Source organism: Phyllostomus hastatus, unplaced genomic scaffold (assembly GCF_019186645.2).
Source record: "Phyllostomus hastatus isolate PE091 unplaced genomic scaffold, TTU_PhHast_1.1 phas_contig_477, whole genome shotgun sequence".
Taxonomy (NCBI): domain Eukaryota; kingdom Metazoa; phylum Chordata; class Mammalia; order Chiroptera; family Phyllostomidae; genus Phyllostomus; species Phyllostomus hastatus.
Genome location: NW_025333889.1, coordinates 5,553,608 through 5,569,786, shown reverse-complemented (window position 1 = coordinate 5,569,786; position 16,179 = coordinate 5,553,608). Strand labels below are relative to the sequence as shown.

Sequence of the window (16,179 nt, the reverse complement as noted above, 5' to 3'; positions counted from 1 at the left end):
CCCATCGGCGATCTGCCCCCTGCTGGCTGCGTGACCTGGGTTTAGTCCTTGTTTCTAGCACCAGCACAGCGCACCGGGAGGTCCCAGGGGCTGGGATGAAAATGAGAGGAGAGAATGCACAGGAGAGCATTTGGCAGATGGAGGGATAAATGCAATCCGGCCCTTGGTTGCTGGGTCTTGGGCTTTCTGCCACATGCTTGGCACACAGGGTCACTCAGAAAACCCAATACCCCTGATGCTTTGCAGGAGCAGAGTCTCAGCTGGAAAGCAAGCCTAAGGACAGCTGCCCTGTGGCTCTTCCCACCACACTTTGCAGGCTGCTCTCATTCCTCTACTCCCAGCATCCTCTGCGTGCATCCCAGGGACCCTCGGCAGGGTTCTGCAGAGACGAAGGATGAAGGGAAAAGGACTGGAGGTGTGGATGAACGCAAGATGCAGGATGCAGGCAAGCAGTTGCCTGGCCTTGAAGCCTCCTCCCAGGGCCCGGGACCGGGAGCAGGGAGCGGGGAGCGGGAACAGTGGAGGCTCTGAGTGTCCCAAGAGGAGGGTGTGAAGTGGCGTGGGGCGGCGAGTCAGCCTGGGAACTTGTCTCGAACCCGCGTTTGCCTAGCAAACACAGTTTTAACAGACTGTGTGTTCTGGGCACTCTGGTCTTGGAGAGGGAGCTGAAAGGGATAAAGCTTAGAAGAGCTCTGAGCCCATGGATGGATGGATGGATGGATGGATGGATGATGGATGGATGAATGGATGGATGGATGATGGATGATGAAGTGGGTGAACGAGTGAATGAGTGAACCGTAATCCTCCCCAGGTTGCAGCACCATGCCCAGTAGGGGTCACTGCTCACCCAGCGGGCGGGAAGGGGGCGCAGGCGCAGCGGGCGCCAAGGCACCCCCCTGTTGGGGGCGGTGGCGTGGGGGCTGGAGGTGGGGTTAGAGAAAGGGACGCGAGCGGGATCCAAACTTCCGGTGCCTGCAGAGAGCGGAGCGCGGCTGCACCGAGAGGCTGCACCAGCTGAGGCTGCACTGGCATAGCCTGCAGGGCGGACCCGCGGCCCGGAGCAGCCATGGTGAAGATCAGCTTCCAGCCCGCCGTGGCCGGCGTAAAGGGCGACAAGGCCGACAAGGCTTCGGCCTCGGCCTCGGCCGCGGCCCCGGCGACCGGCCCGGCTGCTGAGATCCTGCTGACGCCGGCTCGGGTGAGAGGGGCCGGGGACTCCGGCGGGGGGACCAAGCACGCCTCGTTGGCTCCGGGGACTGCCGAGACGCACCGGGGCTGCGGAGCCGGGAGGGGAGTCGGTCACGGTCATCCATTCCAAACTGGAGAGGGGGCTTGGGTCCTAAAGCGGCAGCCGAACCCCAAAGTCCAATGTGTGGGAGGTGGGGGGTCAGAGTCGCTGGCCCTTAAGCGAGGAAGCGCTCAAGGCTTTTCCAAAAGTATAGGGGCTCTAGGAGCCTAACCCCCAAGTAATGGGAGGGGGCTGGGCCGAAGAAGTTCGAGGAACATTGGTGGGGGGGGGGGGCGGTTTGCGTCTGGTTCCAATCAAGGGGGAGGGCCCGAGAGTCGAGTCCCCAGGTGGGGGAGGGGAGGAAGGTTGAACGTAGTTTCTCCAAAGTGGGGCGGTGGGTGGTGATGGGCGGGGAAGGGCCGGAAACGGGGTTGGGGAGGCTGGTGCCAACGTTGGGAGAAGGACTATTGATTTCACCCCAAACGGGGGGCTGCCTGGGGCGGAGCATGCGCTGCTGCTCTGTACCTGGACTGGAGGATCAGAAAGTGGTGAAAGATGAAGTGGAAATAAACCACGACCCTCCCGGCCACACGTCCGGGGTTCGGGGTTCCAAGGTTCCAGGTTGGGGGGTTTGAGGCTGGGTGCCCGGATTTCACTCGCTCCGTGTCCCCTCCCTCTTCCTGTCCTGGCTCTCGCTCAGGCTGCCCCCTACACCGCGGGGAGGCTCCCCCCGTGCGCGGGTGTCCTCCTGCTTCCTGGGCGCGCTTTGTGCTGGCCGGCCTCGGTGCACCCCGCCCCCCCCCGCGCCCTCCCCCCACCTCCCGCTGCCAGGCGCCTGGGGAGAGAAGGCATTTCCGCCGTGGAAAACTGAGCGGCGTGAAGTCTGCCCGGGGAAGGGCCCGGAGGGGACAGGACGCGTGGCGCGGGCAGGGAGGTGATGGGGGGGAAGAGCTGCCAGCCAGGCTTTCTAGTGTCTGCGCAGTGTCGCCCACGACGGTCTTGGGGAGCACCAAGGTCCCCCAGCCGCCATCGAGACAGGACTTCGAAGAAAAGTCTTTGTCCACTTCCTCCCTCTCCGTGAGGCTGGCTTCTGAGGACTCTTCCTCAGTGCCGAGACCCTTCCTGAGTTTATGGCTCAGATACACCTCGCGCCCTCCCCAACCCCCACCCCCGGGTATGACAGGACCTGCAGGGGAACACCAGTGCCCTGCAAGAGGGGGCTCCGGAGAGGGGCCTAAGACACTGGTGTCGCATCCTGGGTGACCTCCCCTGCCCTGCTGTGGTCACCACAGCATCAGCGACCGCCTGCGCTGGGGCGGGGGCGGGGGAGGGGTTGCTGTGAGCCCCCACCAGAGCAGCTCCGTGTTTATCTGATGCTTGGATGGGGGAGGGGCACTCCGTATTTAAAGGCCGGTCTGCAGCTTTAAAAGTTTGCCAGGGGCGCTTCTCAAGCCCCCTTTCCCCCCTCTGCTCAGTCTTGGAGAGTGCAGGGATGGGGCGGGTGGGGGCCAAGGCACCCTTCTTGCTCCTGTTCCCAGCTGCCTGGCCTGGACAACAGGCCCCTGCCTCAGAGAGCTGTAGGGTTCAGGCAGGAGGGAGGGCCAGCCCGGTAACAGGAAGATGTACTCCCGTTCCATGGGGAGGCCCACCAAATTTTGCAGGAGCGGCACATTCTCCAGGAGCAGCCTGCCGATGGCGTCGGGTGGGCGGGGTGGCAGTGCCAGCGGCACCTTGGCAGGAACTGACACGCAGCCTCTGGCTCCCAAATCAAGCACCCTCTCTTCCTCCGCACCCAGCGTGAGATGGAAAAACCCCCACCTTCCTGGAGCTGTTTGCACTGGCCTGCAGCCTGCCCAGCAAACCTCTTCCCCAGACCTTGCTGGGCAGGGTCCCCTCAGGGGGGCCCAGGAGGAGGATGAAGAGCCTACACCTTTAAGCACAACTGTGCATGTTAGTGAACTTTTATACCTGCTGAGGCCCGAGGGGACGCCGCAGGGGCTTGGGTGTTCCCTCTTGGCTCTGCGGGAATCAGGGTCTTGGGAGAAGTTCACTCCTGCGAGCCTCTTGGGACCTCGCCTGGCCAGTGGGCACACTTCCCACATCCAGTGTCCGGGGAGTGAGCACAGCTGGCCTGGCATTCACAGATGCAGCGAAGGACAGAGCATCAGCCGTGCCCTGGGGCCCCGAAGGAGAGGCCGGTGGGACAGGCAGGCCGATTGGGAGGCCCTGGGAGCTGCTTCATCAGGACAGGGCGTTTGGGGTTTGTGCCGCTTTGGTGGGGATGCAGAGGAAAGCGTATTAGGAGGTCTCTTCCGGCTGGGGGTGACCCTGGACCCCTTCCTGCTTCCTGAACTGGACTCGGCAGCAAGATTCAGAGCCGAGGAGGGGACCACAGGAGGGACAGATCAGTTTGAGGTTGCCTCCCCGCAGCGAGCCACCCTCTGGCCGCGGCGCTGAGACGCCGACCTGGGGGAGGCCTCGGCGGCAGCACCCTGAGAAGCAGGCTCCTTCTGAGCAGAAACCAAAACACAAGGAGGACTTTTGTCCCCAGACCTGTGCTACTGGGAGGAAGTGTCTCAGTGCCCCGGGAAGGGCTGGGGGTGGGGGCCCCGCTGGGCCTCCGGCTGCTGCCCACTCTCCCCGCGTGGGGTCTGCCTCCGACACAATGAGCAGCCTGTGCGGGTGGGAGGGAAGCGCACTCTCTTTGCACCTTTGGGCCACGTTGTCCTTCACGGGTGAGGGGGAGCCGTGGGGGCCCAGGAGGGGGATTAAACTCTGACGCCTCTTGGAGAGAGGTGCACGTCAGTGAACTTGGCCAGCCCCGGACCTCTCAGCCCCGTCCCCTCTCCCACAGTCTGCCTGTGTCCACCCGTAGATGCACGCTCAGGAGTGGGCCTGTGGGGGCCCGACCCAGCCTGGGGGCTGCGAGGGGAAAGAAGCCTGTTCCCTACGTCATCTCCTCCGGGCGCTGTAATGTTCGCTTTGGCTTCTGCCTTTGATTAATGGCTCCTGTGTCACTGCCTCCCCAGCCTGCATACCTGAGAATCAGATTTCACCTTGTGTGCCCTGGCCTCAGGCCCTTGGCAGGGGGGAGCTGGGTCTCCCACGAGGTTGGGGGAGGGTCTGTGCCAGCCAGAAAGGGTGGGTCGGGCCAGGCTTGGAGTCCTCCCGCCCCTCGCTCCAATACCCACAGGCCCTGAGGGCCGGCGGGGATGAAAGGACCTTCTTGACAAGGCAGCACTCGGCTGGCCCTCTGACAGTGTGGGGACTTGGGGCTGCCTGATTCCTGGCCCGCCCGGGGCCTTTCCAGAGGGGCTCTGTCAGCTACTGCGTTTCTGCTTTCTTTTCCACTCCTCCCGGCCCGGCCTTGCATATTCAAGGCTGTCTGCACAGTGCCCGGAGAAGCAGTCTTTCTTAGTGACAAAAAAGAAAAAGAAAAACGTTGATGGTGAAATCACAGGGACTGTCCGAGCTCTCTCTGCCCCAGGAGCTCCCCCAGGAGCCGCGTCCCTGGAGCCTCCCCCTGAAGGAGCCGAATGGACGAGAGAGTCCGCCCAGACCGGCCAAGCAGAGCTGAGTGCCCTCCGGGGAACCCCACCCTTCTCCTCGCCCGCCTGCACCTGGGTGCTGCTGGGCCACATGACAGGAAATGGGGTTCCACTCATGCAAAGTCGAAGTGGGGTTCCAGTGTTGGCCAAGTCGGGAGTCCCCACGGGCACGCACCCTGCCGATGTCTGTCCATCTGAACAGAGGGCTGTGTGCTGTGCTGCGGGGGCCGGTGGGGGCGGGGGTTGGGGCTGAGGGTGGCTGCCTGTTCTCCCCACGCCCTGTCAGGCCTTTTCTCCCTCACACACACGAACACCGACACACACACACAAACACCGACACACACTGGTGCCCTTGCCTCTGTGATCTGCAATCTAGGAAAGAAAGAGGCCGAGGAGGGGAGGGCAGGCCCCTCCCCGCCCGCCGAGGGTCCTGGCCCGCAGTGAGCGGAGTCTGGGTCCCGGACGCCCTCCTCCTGCAGCCTGCAACTGTAGCTGAAGCCGCTTGCTGTTAATTTGGACATTGGCACCGAGGGGGTGCAGCTGGGGCGCTGCGAGGGTCTGCTGAGTCTCTGCTCCGTTTGGCCGGGTTCCCCAACTCTTGCGGCCCTGGCTTCGCTAAATCAGATAATGAGGAGCGCAGTGGGGCTGCGGGAAGCCAGCGGGCAGAGGCCCAGGCCCCTCTCGGGGGGGGGGGGGCCCACAGGGCTGGCTCACGTGCCCCACAAGAGTACACAGCCAGGCACTTTGCTCGGAAAGCCCAGTTGCCATGGAAACAGTATGCAATATTTCCCTACGTTCTAAGTAGAAGCCCCCAAATGCCTGCCTGGCTGTGGGTAATGGCTTCCCGTGTCGGGGGCTCCGTTTTCCTGGGGTCTCCAGCAGGACCGAGGAAGCAGCTTGGGGGCTTCCAGAAGCAGGCCCTGGGCCGTCTTGCAGGATGAGCCGGGCAGCCAGGGCTCTCAAGGGCGAGGCCCCAGGTCGTGGCCCAGGCTGCCTGCACTCCCCAAGGCCCCTGTCCAGCTGCTAGAGCCCAGTGTGAGGGGCCCGCGGAGAGCAGGCCGGGGCTCTGGAGCCAGAGCCTCGGTCTCACCTGTGTCGTGCGGAGCCTGGGGGGCAGTTACAGGGCTGGGGCAGGACTCGGCCTCCCCACCTCCACCCACCCCCCTCCACCCCTGGTGTGGGCCCTTTTCGTTGGGAATCGGGGATGTCAGTGGTTTCTCCTCTGCCTCGTGACGGCCTCTGGTTCCGCTTTTTCTTCCAACCGCCGCTCGGCCGCGATGCTTCCACGGGTTTGGGCCCTGCAGGCTGGAGAAGGGTGGGGCGGGGTGGGGAGCGGGGCGTGAACCCTGGGTGTGCCCCGGCGGGTGCCAACGGAGGTATTTGGCCACCACACATCTAGGAAAGGTGGGGGGATTCCCCAACCTCCACAGTGACCCCCACAGAGAGGTGTGAGGGCGCAGGGCAGAGTCAGGGGCGCTGGCTGGAGGCTGTGCCCTCCTCCACCATCCCTCACGGTCAGTGAGGCCACGTAAGCCCCACCCTCTCTGTCCTCTGTGCTGTCTGAGCACCTCTCCCCACCTCCCTCTCCCCTTGGAAACTCCTGACCCAGCCAGAAGCAGAAAGGCAGCTCTGTCAGGCCTCACCTTGACCGTGTACTTTGGGGGCCAGGCCCTCGAAGCCCGGGGCAGGGACTGTGTTGCTGGTTTCTTAGGCAGCTCTCCCAAGCTTGCCTCTCCGGTTTTCCTGCGGGGAGGCACGTGAGCCTGACCCCCTTCCCCCACACGTAGCCTGCACAGCTGCACCGGTGGTTGGTGGCCGGAAAAAAAGGAAGAGTTTGGCTGATAAAGATCTGCTGTTTTCATCTAGCCCTCTGTCCTTTACCAAGGGCTTTCAGGTTCTTTTGTCTCCTGCCATCCCCCTCAAATCCCCCTCAGGACAAAACCCCGTGAGGAGGGGGTCTGGGTGTGCCCTTTGCACTGGGGACCCAGCCCAGCAGGGGAGGAGCAGCTGCCCCCGTGGGGCCCGTGGCCCCACTGCCCCACTGCACACGGACTGTGGCCCCAGCAGGGCAGGGCTCACAGCTGGTACCGGTGGCCCAGCCTGCCTGCCGCCTGGGTGGGTCCACCTTCCTTAGGACCCGCTCCCAGTCGCAGGAGCCCCTGCGGTGGCTGGTTCCTTGTGAGCGGCTGGCGGAGCTTGGCTCTGGAGCCGCCCACCTGCACCGCCCGTGGGAGCCCACGGGGAAGTGGAAGCCCTCGCTTGGGGCCATGTGGGCAGCGGCCAAGTGTGCTGCGGCTGAGGTCGGTGCCTGCGGGGAACAGCAGGGTGCCGGTGACATACCAGCCAGGGGGGTGGATAACACAGACTTCCTCCTCGCTTCTCGGGTCTTAATCCCAGGACCCCAGCTGCAGGGCCAGGGTGGGGGGCAGCCCCAGGCCTGCAGCGGGTTTGACCTCTGGCTTCGACCGGGGAGCTCCTTGGAGCACCAGCTGGGGTGGTGCGGAGCAGGACGCGTAGGGGCACCTCTCTGTGCTGTGTCTCACCCCGTGGCCGTGGTCTTGGTGATGGATGTGCCCAGGGAGTGGGGGGGGGGGCCCTCCAGGCCTTTACTGCCATCCCCAGGCAGGGAGGCATCAGCCCCTCTGATGAGACCCCCCCCCCGCCCCGTGAGGCCTGAGCCGCACCCCCAATGTGTGCTGAGCCAGGGGACGAGGTTGGGGGGACCCGAGGAGCACGGCAGGCTGTGAGCCCCATCCCTGCCGGACTGGATCTCCTGTGCCAAGAGAGATGGGTCTGTCCTGGGGAACTTGGACCTGAACTGTGTCCCCAGCCTCCTGCCACCTGCACAGGATGAAGGGAGGAAAGGGCACGCAGAGGCAGAGGTGCAGGGAAGGCCTGGGCTCTGGGCTGCAGCTCCCACCTCTCGGCCACACTGGCCCGGGTCCGAGAGGGTGGAGGGGCGGGGGTCCTTGGCACCGCCTCTGCCTCACCCTGGCTGTATCTGGACACCGTGGAGGAGGGGTGGGATGGTGCCTGGCTGCTCTGCAGCATCACAGGGTGGTAAGGGCGACAGGCGTGAAGATGGGAGATGACCGAGGTCACACAGCTGGTTGAGAGACCAGTCACCAGGCCTCTCCGTCCCAGTAAAGCTGCCCATGTCCCTTCGTCCCCCACCCAGACGCCCATGGCCTAGGGTGGAGTCAGGCTGGCTTGCCTTTCTCCGCGGCCCTGCAGCTCCTGCCCTGGCCTCCCTGGTGGCCACTGCTGCCACCACAGCCACGTCTCCCTCCTGGCACAAGCCCCCTGGCTTCCGGAAACCTCCGGACCTCGCCCTGCAGGCTCTGCTTCTGACAGCCTGCCCTGCGCTGCCAGCAGGGCCTGTGTGAGGCCGTCGCTGCCCTGGGAGGCTGTGCTCTGCGAGGCGTGGGCCTTGGGCCCAGTGCTGCCCGGGGGGACCGAGACAGGCGCCAGGTCCCAGGCCCCGCGGGCCGCCTGGAGCCCCGCCCCATCCATCAGCGGCCCCTCCCTCCCGCTGCCCCCATTCCAGTGCGCCCTGCGGGCTCCCGACTTCAGGGGGATCTTGTCACCCCCACTTCAAAGGCCCCCTGGACTCCCCACTGCCCAGAGCACCCCAGTTCCTATGGGTAGCTAGGCCTGGCTCAGTCACTAAGGCTACGTCTGTGCCTCCTTCTGTGTTTGAAAGAATATGCTGTGGTCACAGCTGCTCTCACAACGGGGCCTCGTGGCTCAGGGAACTCCACGTGCACCTGCTGAGCCCCTGCGGGTCATTTCATGTGGTTTCGTGGGGGGTCTCGGGCTCTGCGTGCGGAGGAAGCTGGGGAGAGCCGGAGGCGTCCCTCCCTCCCTGACCCCAAGGTTCCCTCCCAGCCAGCAGCATGGGGTCCCACTTCGGAAAAGGGGCTGGAGGGTTCCAGGGGGCGCGGGACCCCCACCTCGCTGACCCTGCACTGCTGTCCGCAGGAGGAGCGGCCCCCCTACCACCGCCACAAGAAGGGGGGCTCCGTGGGCAGCGTGTGCTACCTGTCGATGGGCATGGTCGTGCTGCTCATGGGCCTGGTGTTCGCCTCCGTCTACATCTACAGATACTTCTTCCTCGCCCAGGTGAGGCCGGGCCGGGCCGGGGGGTGGGGGGTGTTCCAGGAGGCGGAGAGGGAACTGGGCGCGTTTGCAGCGGGTGCGGGCGCTGGCAGGGGAGGGCTGTGGGCACGGTCGAGAGCCAGGGGCTGGGGGTTTGTGAGGGGGGGCAGCAGGAAGCCCTGGACCTACCTGTCCCCCACAGGTGGGAGGCGTGCCTGGGCTAGTTCAGAGCACCTGCACCTCCCTCCTCCCTGGGGCCTCCTTGAGCTTAGGACTGGGGACGCGCCCCTAACTCCCACAGACACCGGACGAGGGTCCTCGCCCACGTCATCAGACACACTGAGGTCGTCAGGAAGGTCTCCCAGGAGCACAGTCCACAGGGAGGGTAGCGAGGGTTAGAATCTGGGTCCGTGTGGCCCGCAGCCCCTTCCCACAGTGTCACCTGGGCCTCGACCACCAGAGACTCCGATCGATGGTCCAGCGGAAGTCGGAGCCCTGCGATCCCTCCCGAGTCTGAACCTCGTGCCCGTGGGTCACGCTTTCAGGGATTCCATTTCGCCTTTGGTTGTTGGGTTATAAAAGGAGACGGGCGGAGGGTGGGTTTTTGCGGACAGACGCACCCCCACCTCCTGTGAAGGAGGACGGCCTGGCCACGGCCACGCCCCCGGCCCTCCGCTCCCACGGCCGGTCTGGGCAGGAAGCCGGGCCCAGAGCCCTGTTCGTGGCCACGGCGACCTTGTGCTCAGCCCAGACCCAGGAGGGGGGCAGAGCCCCCCCACGTTCTCAGAACTGAAAGTGGTTCAATGAAAGGTAGCTCAAAAGGAGAACCGTAAGTGCAGCGGGGGATCTCGGAGGGACCAAAAGGCTGAGAATTGCCAGTCATTCATGACCCAGGCGACCTCGCCCGACCCTCACACATGGGGCTTCTCCCTCGTCGTCATCCCCGTTTTCCCACAGTGGAAATTACTGAGGAGTTTCTGTCCCCTGGGACTTTCCCCCTGGAACCTGCTGACCTTTCTTTCTCCTGTCCTTCCTGCCCGCCCCTCCCCCGAGGCCTGCTCTCCACTTGCTCCTGCGTTTCACTCTCCTGTGGCCACAGCCCTTCCCTCGACCCACTCACTCCGGCTTCTGGCCCCCTCTGTTCCCCCCCCCGCCCCCACTCTCACCCCGGGGCGCCCCACCCACCACGATTCCCAGGGACCGGGGCACCTCCCAGCAGCCTCTGGGCCTGGGCCCTGGGCCCGTGGGATTCGTGTGTGATCCTGGGAGCTTGCGCGGGGACAAAGGGGGGTCCTGCCCATTTCAGGCCGGCAGCCTGGGCACGGATGGAGGAGGGGCCCCCTGAGAAGCACAAGTGGGCCTACTGGTCCACCCGGCCACTCATGTGGCCTCGGTCAAGTCAAACCGCCTCCCTTCCCTTACTGATGGAGCGATTGCACCAGCCACTCAGATAGAGGATGTGGCATTTGTCAAGGTTTCTCACGAGGCCTGGGGCCCAGGGAAGGTGGGTGGGGCTGTGGGAGGCTGGACACCAGCTCCGATCACAAGGGGCTGCCTCTCAGCTCCTCCCCCCACCTTTCTCCCAAGGCATGGGGGGGCTCACAGCAGGGGCAGGAAAGAGGGGTGAGTGCCCTGTGGTGGTGGCAGTGGAGGCCGCCCCCCACCCCCAGGGCCCAGCTTGTCCTGTCCAAGCTCCTGTGTTTGCCCCTGAAGACCCTCCCAACCACCTGGGGGGCTCCCTCTCAGGTGCCTGTCCCTCCGGGTTCTCCCCCATGGCCCTGCCCCCCATTTCCCAAGCACAGACTCATGGACTGGAAGTCAGAAGAAGTCTGAGGGAGCACCTCGTTTTACAGATGGGGAGACTGAGGCCCAGAGAGGTTGTTCCCCCAGGCAATGGCAGTGCCAGCCCCCCCCTCTCTGACTCCCCACGTTTCTCATTTTCTCCGCCCGGGAAATGTGCCTCACAGCCCCACCCTTCCCGCGCCCCCAGCCCTCGGAGCGCGAGGTGGCGGGGCAGGCGGCAGCGGCTGTGCTGAGGGCGCCGCGTGACCAGTCTGCGTGACCAGTCCGCGTCTCTCTCCCCGCCTCGCGCAGCTGGCCCGAGACAACTTCTTCCACTGCGGCGTCTTCTACGAGGACTCCCTGTCCTCCCAGGCCCACACGCGCATGGAGCTGGAGGAGGACGTGAAGATTTACCTCGAAGACAACTACGAGCGCATCAACGTGCCCGTGCCCCAGTTCGGGGGCGGCGACCCTGCCGACATCATCCACGACTTCCAGCGGGTGAGGCCGGCCAGGGGCTGGGGCGGGGCTGGGGGGCGGGGAGAGGGCGGGGCAGGGCCAGAAGAGGGCGGTCCCGGGACCCTCAGCCCCCCTCCCACCTGAGTCAGGAGAAGGAACAGGTGCGAAGGGAGAATGCGGTCCCTAGTACATCCTGGACTGCACACAGAGTTATGTCAACGGCCAGGGCTTAGCTTGGCCGAGGTTTTAAAGGCATTGCTTTTGTTGTACAGGCTGGGGCAAAAGTCAGCTTACTGTTGTGACAACGCAAAACACAGGCAGTCCTTATATTATTGCTCATTAACTGTCATATTATTTTTCGTGCAAACAACGGCAACGTCTGCCCCGCCTGTGCGGGGAAGCGGCCGTCACTGAATGTGACCTGGCCGTGGTATTTCTTGCCGCCGCCGCACAGCTGCGGACGCCAGCTGTCCTGGGTCGGGCCATGCCCCTTTCTATTGGAGCACCCCTGTGTCAGCGTTTTATCGGGGGGTGTGCGCCACAAAGAGGCCTGGGCTGGGCGTTTCTAGCTGCGGGGCTGCAGAGAGAGACCTCACGGCTTTGATGACATGCGCAGTGGGGGCGTTCCCGTGTTCAGCTCTGTAACCCCACAGGAAGGACCCCTATGACACCCACGGCATTTAGCAGTTGGTGTCTTTCATCTAGTCAGTGGAACCCCCTAGGAACCCAGGCTATAGCAGAGGGGCAGAAAGAGGGAGGGCCGCCGGGGTGTTCAGGGTGTCGGGTGCGTCACCCTGGCCGGCGGGGGCTCCCACCTTCTCCGCCAGAGGCCTCTCACAGGCCCGCCTGGGCCAGACCCTCACCCTCAGGGCCTGACGTGACCCCTCCCCCTTCCCAGGGTCTGACCGCCTACCACGACATCTCCCTGGACAAGTGCTATGTCATCGAGCTCAACACCACCATCGTGCTGCCTCCCCGCAACTTCTGGGAGCTCCTCATGAACGTGAAGGTGAGCGGGGGTCTTGGCCGCATCTTCTCCACGCCCCAGTGGCCGTGCAGGGAGAGGCCAGGCCCCCACGCACAGGATGCAAGATTCGGGGCAGTGCAGGCATCCGTACCTGGCACAGCAGGAAGTGCTTGGGGACATTAGGGGGCCAAGCTATGGGGCCTCTGCAGGGGGGGGGGGCATGTGTGCATCTCAGCGTCAGGGGGGACACAGGTCGAGTGAGCAGAAGGGTGGTAGTGACAGGGGAGTGGGCAGTGAGCTCGTGGAGACCGCGGGTGGTGAGCCCCAGGCACTGACGACCGGCACTGGGGCCACCCACTTTGCAGAGAGGGACCTACCTGCCGCAGACGTACATCATCCAGGAGGAGATGGTGGTCACAGAGCACGTCAGCGACAAGGAGGCCCTGGGCTCCTTCATCCACCACCTGTGCAACGGGAAGGACACCTACCGGCTGCGGCGCCGGGCCACCCGGAGGCGTGAGTGGGGGCCCCTGCCCCGGTCTCCGGACCACAGCCGCCCCCAGCAGTGCCTGGCCCGGAGCTGGAGACCCGCAGTCAGAGAGAGCTCAGAGCTCAGATCACAGTGGCACTGGCAGCCAGTGTTAACTGAGCACTGACCACGTGCCGTGCACCATTTCATACTCTTTATGTCCTTAAAAAGTGTACATTATCATCATCACCATCGTTATTGCTGCCCCTTTTAAAGGTGAGGAGACTGAGGCACAGAGAAGTTAATCAGCACCTCTGAAGCCACACAGCAGACGGGAGGCAGAGCCCGGTCTTCTGAGCTCTCAGCCTTCCGCTGCGCTGCCTCCGGGTGAATCTGGGTTGGTTTTCCCGGGCGTCCTTCCACCCCCGGCTCTGAGGTCCCGCGCAGGCTCTGAAGCTGGTGGCGTTTGTAGCCGAACCAGGTCTGGGCCGGGACACGGGCCTCACTGGGACTTCTCTGTCCCCTCCAGGGATCAGCAAGCGTGGGGCCAAGCGCTGCAACGCCATCCGCCACTTCGAGAACACCTTCGTGGTGGAGACGCTCATCTGCGGGGCCGCGTGAGGCCTCCGCTCCCGCCCGCCTGCCCGCCGGGTCCCGCCCTGCCTCTCCTCTTTCCTCTTCCTGCCACTCTCTGCCCCGCCCCCTGCCCCTCTTAGCTTGTACTTTGGATGCTGTTCCATAGATGTGACACGTCTCCCGTTCCTGCCCAGCCCTGCCCGCCTGCCTGTACCAGAGCCGAGACCTCTCGAGGCCCTCGCCGCTGCTGACATCCGGGCCTGGGGGACAGAGAGGGCGCCCCAGGGTGGTTTCTGTGACCGCTGTCTTGACGTTGGCTCCTCCGGGGCCCGGCCCACAGCTGCACTGGCAGCCCACGGGAAGGAGTGGATTAAGGGGACGGGCACATGGGTGTCCTGGGCGAGGGGACTGGGTGGGGGAGGGGTGTGGAGTGGGGATCGGAACCGTCTGCACCGTCGGGAAAGTCCCGTAGACTGTTTCTTGGGATGGCACGCTTCCTCCCGGGTGCCCGTTCCCAGGCCCGGCTGAGGGTGGGAAGTGTGCCCAGGGATGGACCCACCCAGAGCACAAGGGAAGGTGGCCGTCCTGGGGGGGGTCTCCCAGGGCTCCCAACGGTGCCTTCCGCCCACCAGAGGGAGCTGGAGCGTGGGGGGTGGGGATGAGTTCATCAAGCACAATCGTTTTCTGAGTGGAACCAAAGAGGGAGGAGCCAGGGCCCCCAGCGCTGGCCCCCCAGGAGCACAAGCGGAGTCCCCCCTGTCGGGCTGAGCACAGCCCCGCCCAGAGATGGGCGGAGCCCCTGCAGAGCAGGCGGGGCTCCTTGCCTCCTCCAGGCGAGAGCTGTTTTAGAGGGTGGTGTGGGGGGGGGGAGAGCCGCCTGGTACTTGCACACCCTGCCTCCTCTCTGTTCTGAACTTCCTCTGCTTTGGGGGAATGCACCCTTCTTCCTTTTCCTCCTCACTTTTGCATGTTTTTACTGACCATTCGATATGCTACCCGTTCTGAGCCCGGAGCCCTGAAGAGGAGGAGGAGGGCGTCGACGCCTCCAGTGGGCCCAGGTGCTCCTGGAGGCACAACTCTGGAACGCTTTGTATATTTTCTCAATTAGATCTCTTTTCAGAAGTGTCTGTAGAATAATAAAAATCTTTGACTTCTGACGTTGACTTGGCAGTGGTGGGTGAGGGCAAGAAGCAGGGCCGGGAGGGGGGGCACCCCATCCTGTCCATGCTTCTTTGAGCTGTGGGGGGTCGGGGAGCGGACAGGAGAAGCCAGCAGGCCTTGGCATCCGACCCCGGCAGAGGTGCGCCTGCTCCCTGGTTCAGCCTAGGACTGGGGGTGCCCCCTCAGGAGCCGGCAGACTCACAGTTGACAGGTGAGGGAGAAGGAAAGGGATCCTAGAGCTTACCCAACTTGCCCAAGGTCGTGGGGCTCTTAGGTGCCGACAGACCGCCCCGGGGGGAGGGGGGCGTGATACACAGAAGATGACATCACTGCTGCTTGTCCTTAAGCACAAGGACAGTGTCATGTGCTCCAGGTTCTCGGCGTTGAGGAGCCGTGTTGGTGGGTGGGAGCTGAGGTCTGGTACGAGGGAGGTCCACGTGACGTTCTGCAGGAGGAAGAGGGAGCACCACTCATAGCCTCGGCCCAGTGGGTGCTGCAGGTGGGGCCTGGGTCCTGCCCCAGGGTCGAGGACAGGTGCCTACACCTTTGGTCCCGGTCACAGGCTCGGTAATCCTGTGAGGACTCAGTGCAGACACACCTGTTCTCAGTCTTGCAAAGACATCAATCTGAATGCACTACAGTCACAAAGTGGCCAACAGAATTCGATCTTTCGGGAAAGGGCACGTGGTGGATGGCCTCCAGGTGTTGGGCGAGACAAACTTCCATGATTAAAGAGGTCACAGTAGCAGAGGAAAAGGTCAGTGGGACATGATGGGGAGCCTGCAAGATGACTAAGATTCAAGGCAGATTAGTGGAGGATGTGTGGACTCTTTAATGGAACAACTGGGTAGCCATTTCGATAAACATTAACCTGGATCCTACGCCCTTGTAACAAAACTCTAGGTGGACCAAAGGTGGTAAGTATGAAATGAAGCCGTGAGAGGATTTAAAAGGTAATCTTGGAGGTGGGAGGACCTTCCTAAGCATGACAACCAACAGTAACTTGGACTGTGAGAAATAGAATTTGTATACAGCCAAACGTCAAAAATGTATGAGCTGCAAACTGGGGGAGGTGTTTCTGAAACACAGGATGTAATATGCAAAGTTCTTAAAATCATGAAAAATGAACAACCCCATAAAGGGGAAGAATATGAGCAGGCAGTTCACAGAAATGGCAAAGGGATCATTGCAAAAACATGTTCATGGGAAATACAAAATGAGGCTGGGGGAGGTGCATGTTTGCAGGAAGGGTTTCTGGACTTGAATGTGTACCAAATGCTGCGTGTAAGCCACGGCGGGTGTGTGAGTCCTGAAGCCCCGTGGCAGATGTGTGTCTGAAAACCCACCTGCTAGCTCAGGAAGCACAGCACTGCCAACAGCACCGAATTCCTTGCACGCATCTCGTCCTTTGTTGCCAGGTAACAAACCACCCCAGAACGTAATGGCCTAACAGCAGTTGATTATTTCTCCTGATTCTGCAGGGTGAGGGTTCCGGGCATGACGGGTTCCTGCACTCACGGGCCAGCAGCTCCCTCCTGCTTTGCATTCAGTGGGAAGATGGGTGGGCTGGAGCGTCCTCATCCGTCGTTCGAGCGGGCCCCTCCCCTCTCCGCCCCCATCAGTAACCTAGCCTGGACTCCCAAGGGCATGGCAACCGACCTCCGAGAGGGGGAAACCCTAACTGCCAGGCCTCTTAAGGCCTGAAATCAGAGTTCCGGAACGTTTACTTCATTGCATTCCTGGTCAAAGCCAGTCACAAAAACAGCTCTGATTTAAGCGAAAGGGATGTTTTGCTTAAATGTGGGGAGAAGCATGCAGTGCTCAGGGTGCGAGACATGTTGGCGCCCATGTTCAGAGACCCCCCCCCCACGTCACCCTGGCCTCTTCCTTC

General features: G+C 63.2%; 1 protein-coding gene across 1 annotated transcript; it reads left to right on the top strand.

The window, feature by feature from the left end:
• Positions 1-947: 947 nt before the first annotated feature.
• Positions 948-14,284, top strand: ITM2C (integral membrane protein 2C). The gene is made up of 6 exons (XM_045845822.1): positions 948-1,198; positions 8,758-8,898; positions 10,969-11,157; positions 12,014-12,124; positions 12,448-12,598; positions 13,081-14,284. Exons 1-6 carry the CDS (start codon positions 1,067-1,069, stop codon positions 13,170-13,172), a joined length of 816 nt encoding a protein of 271 aa, XP_045701778.1. The 5' UTR covers positions 948-1,066; the 3' UTR covers positions 13,173-14,284.
• Positions 14,285-16,179: the final 1,895 nt, after the last annotated feature.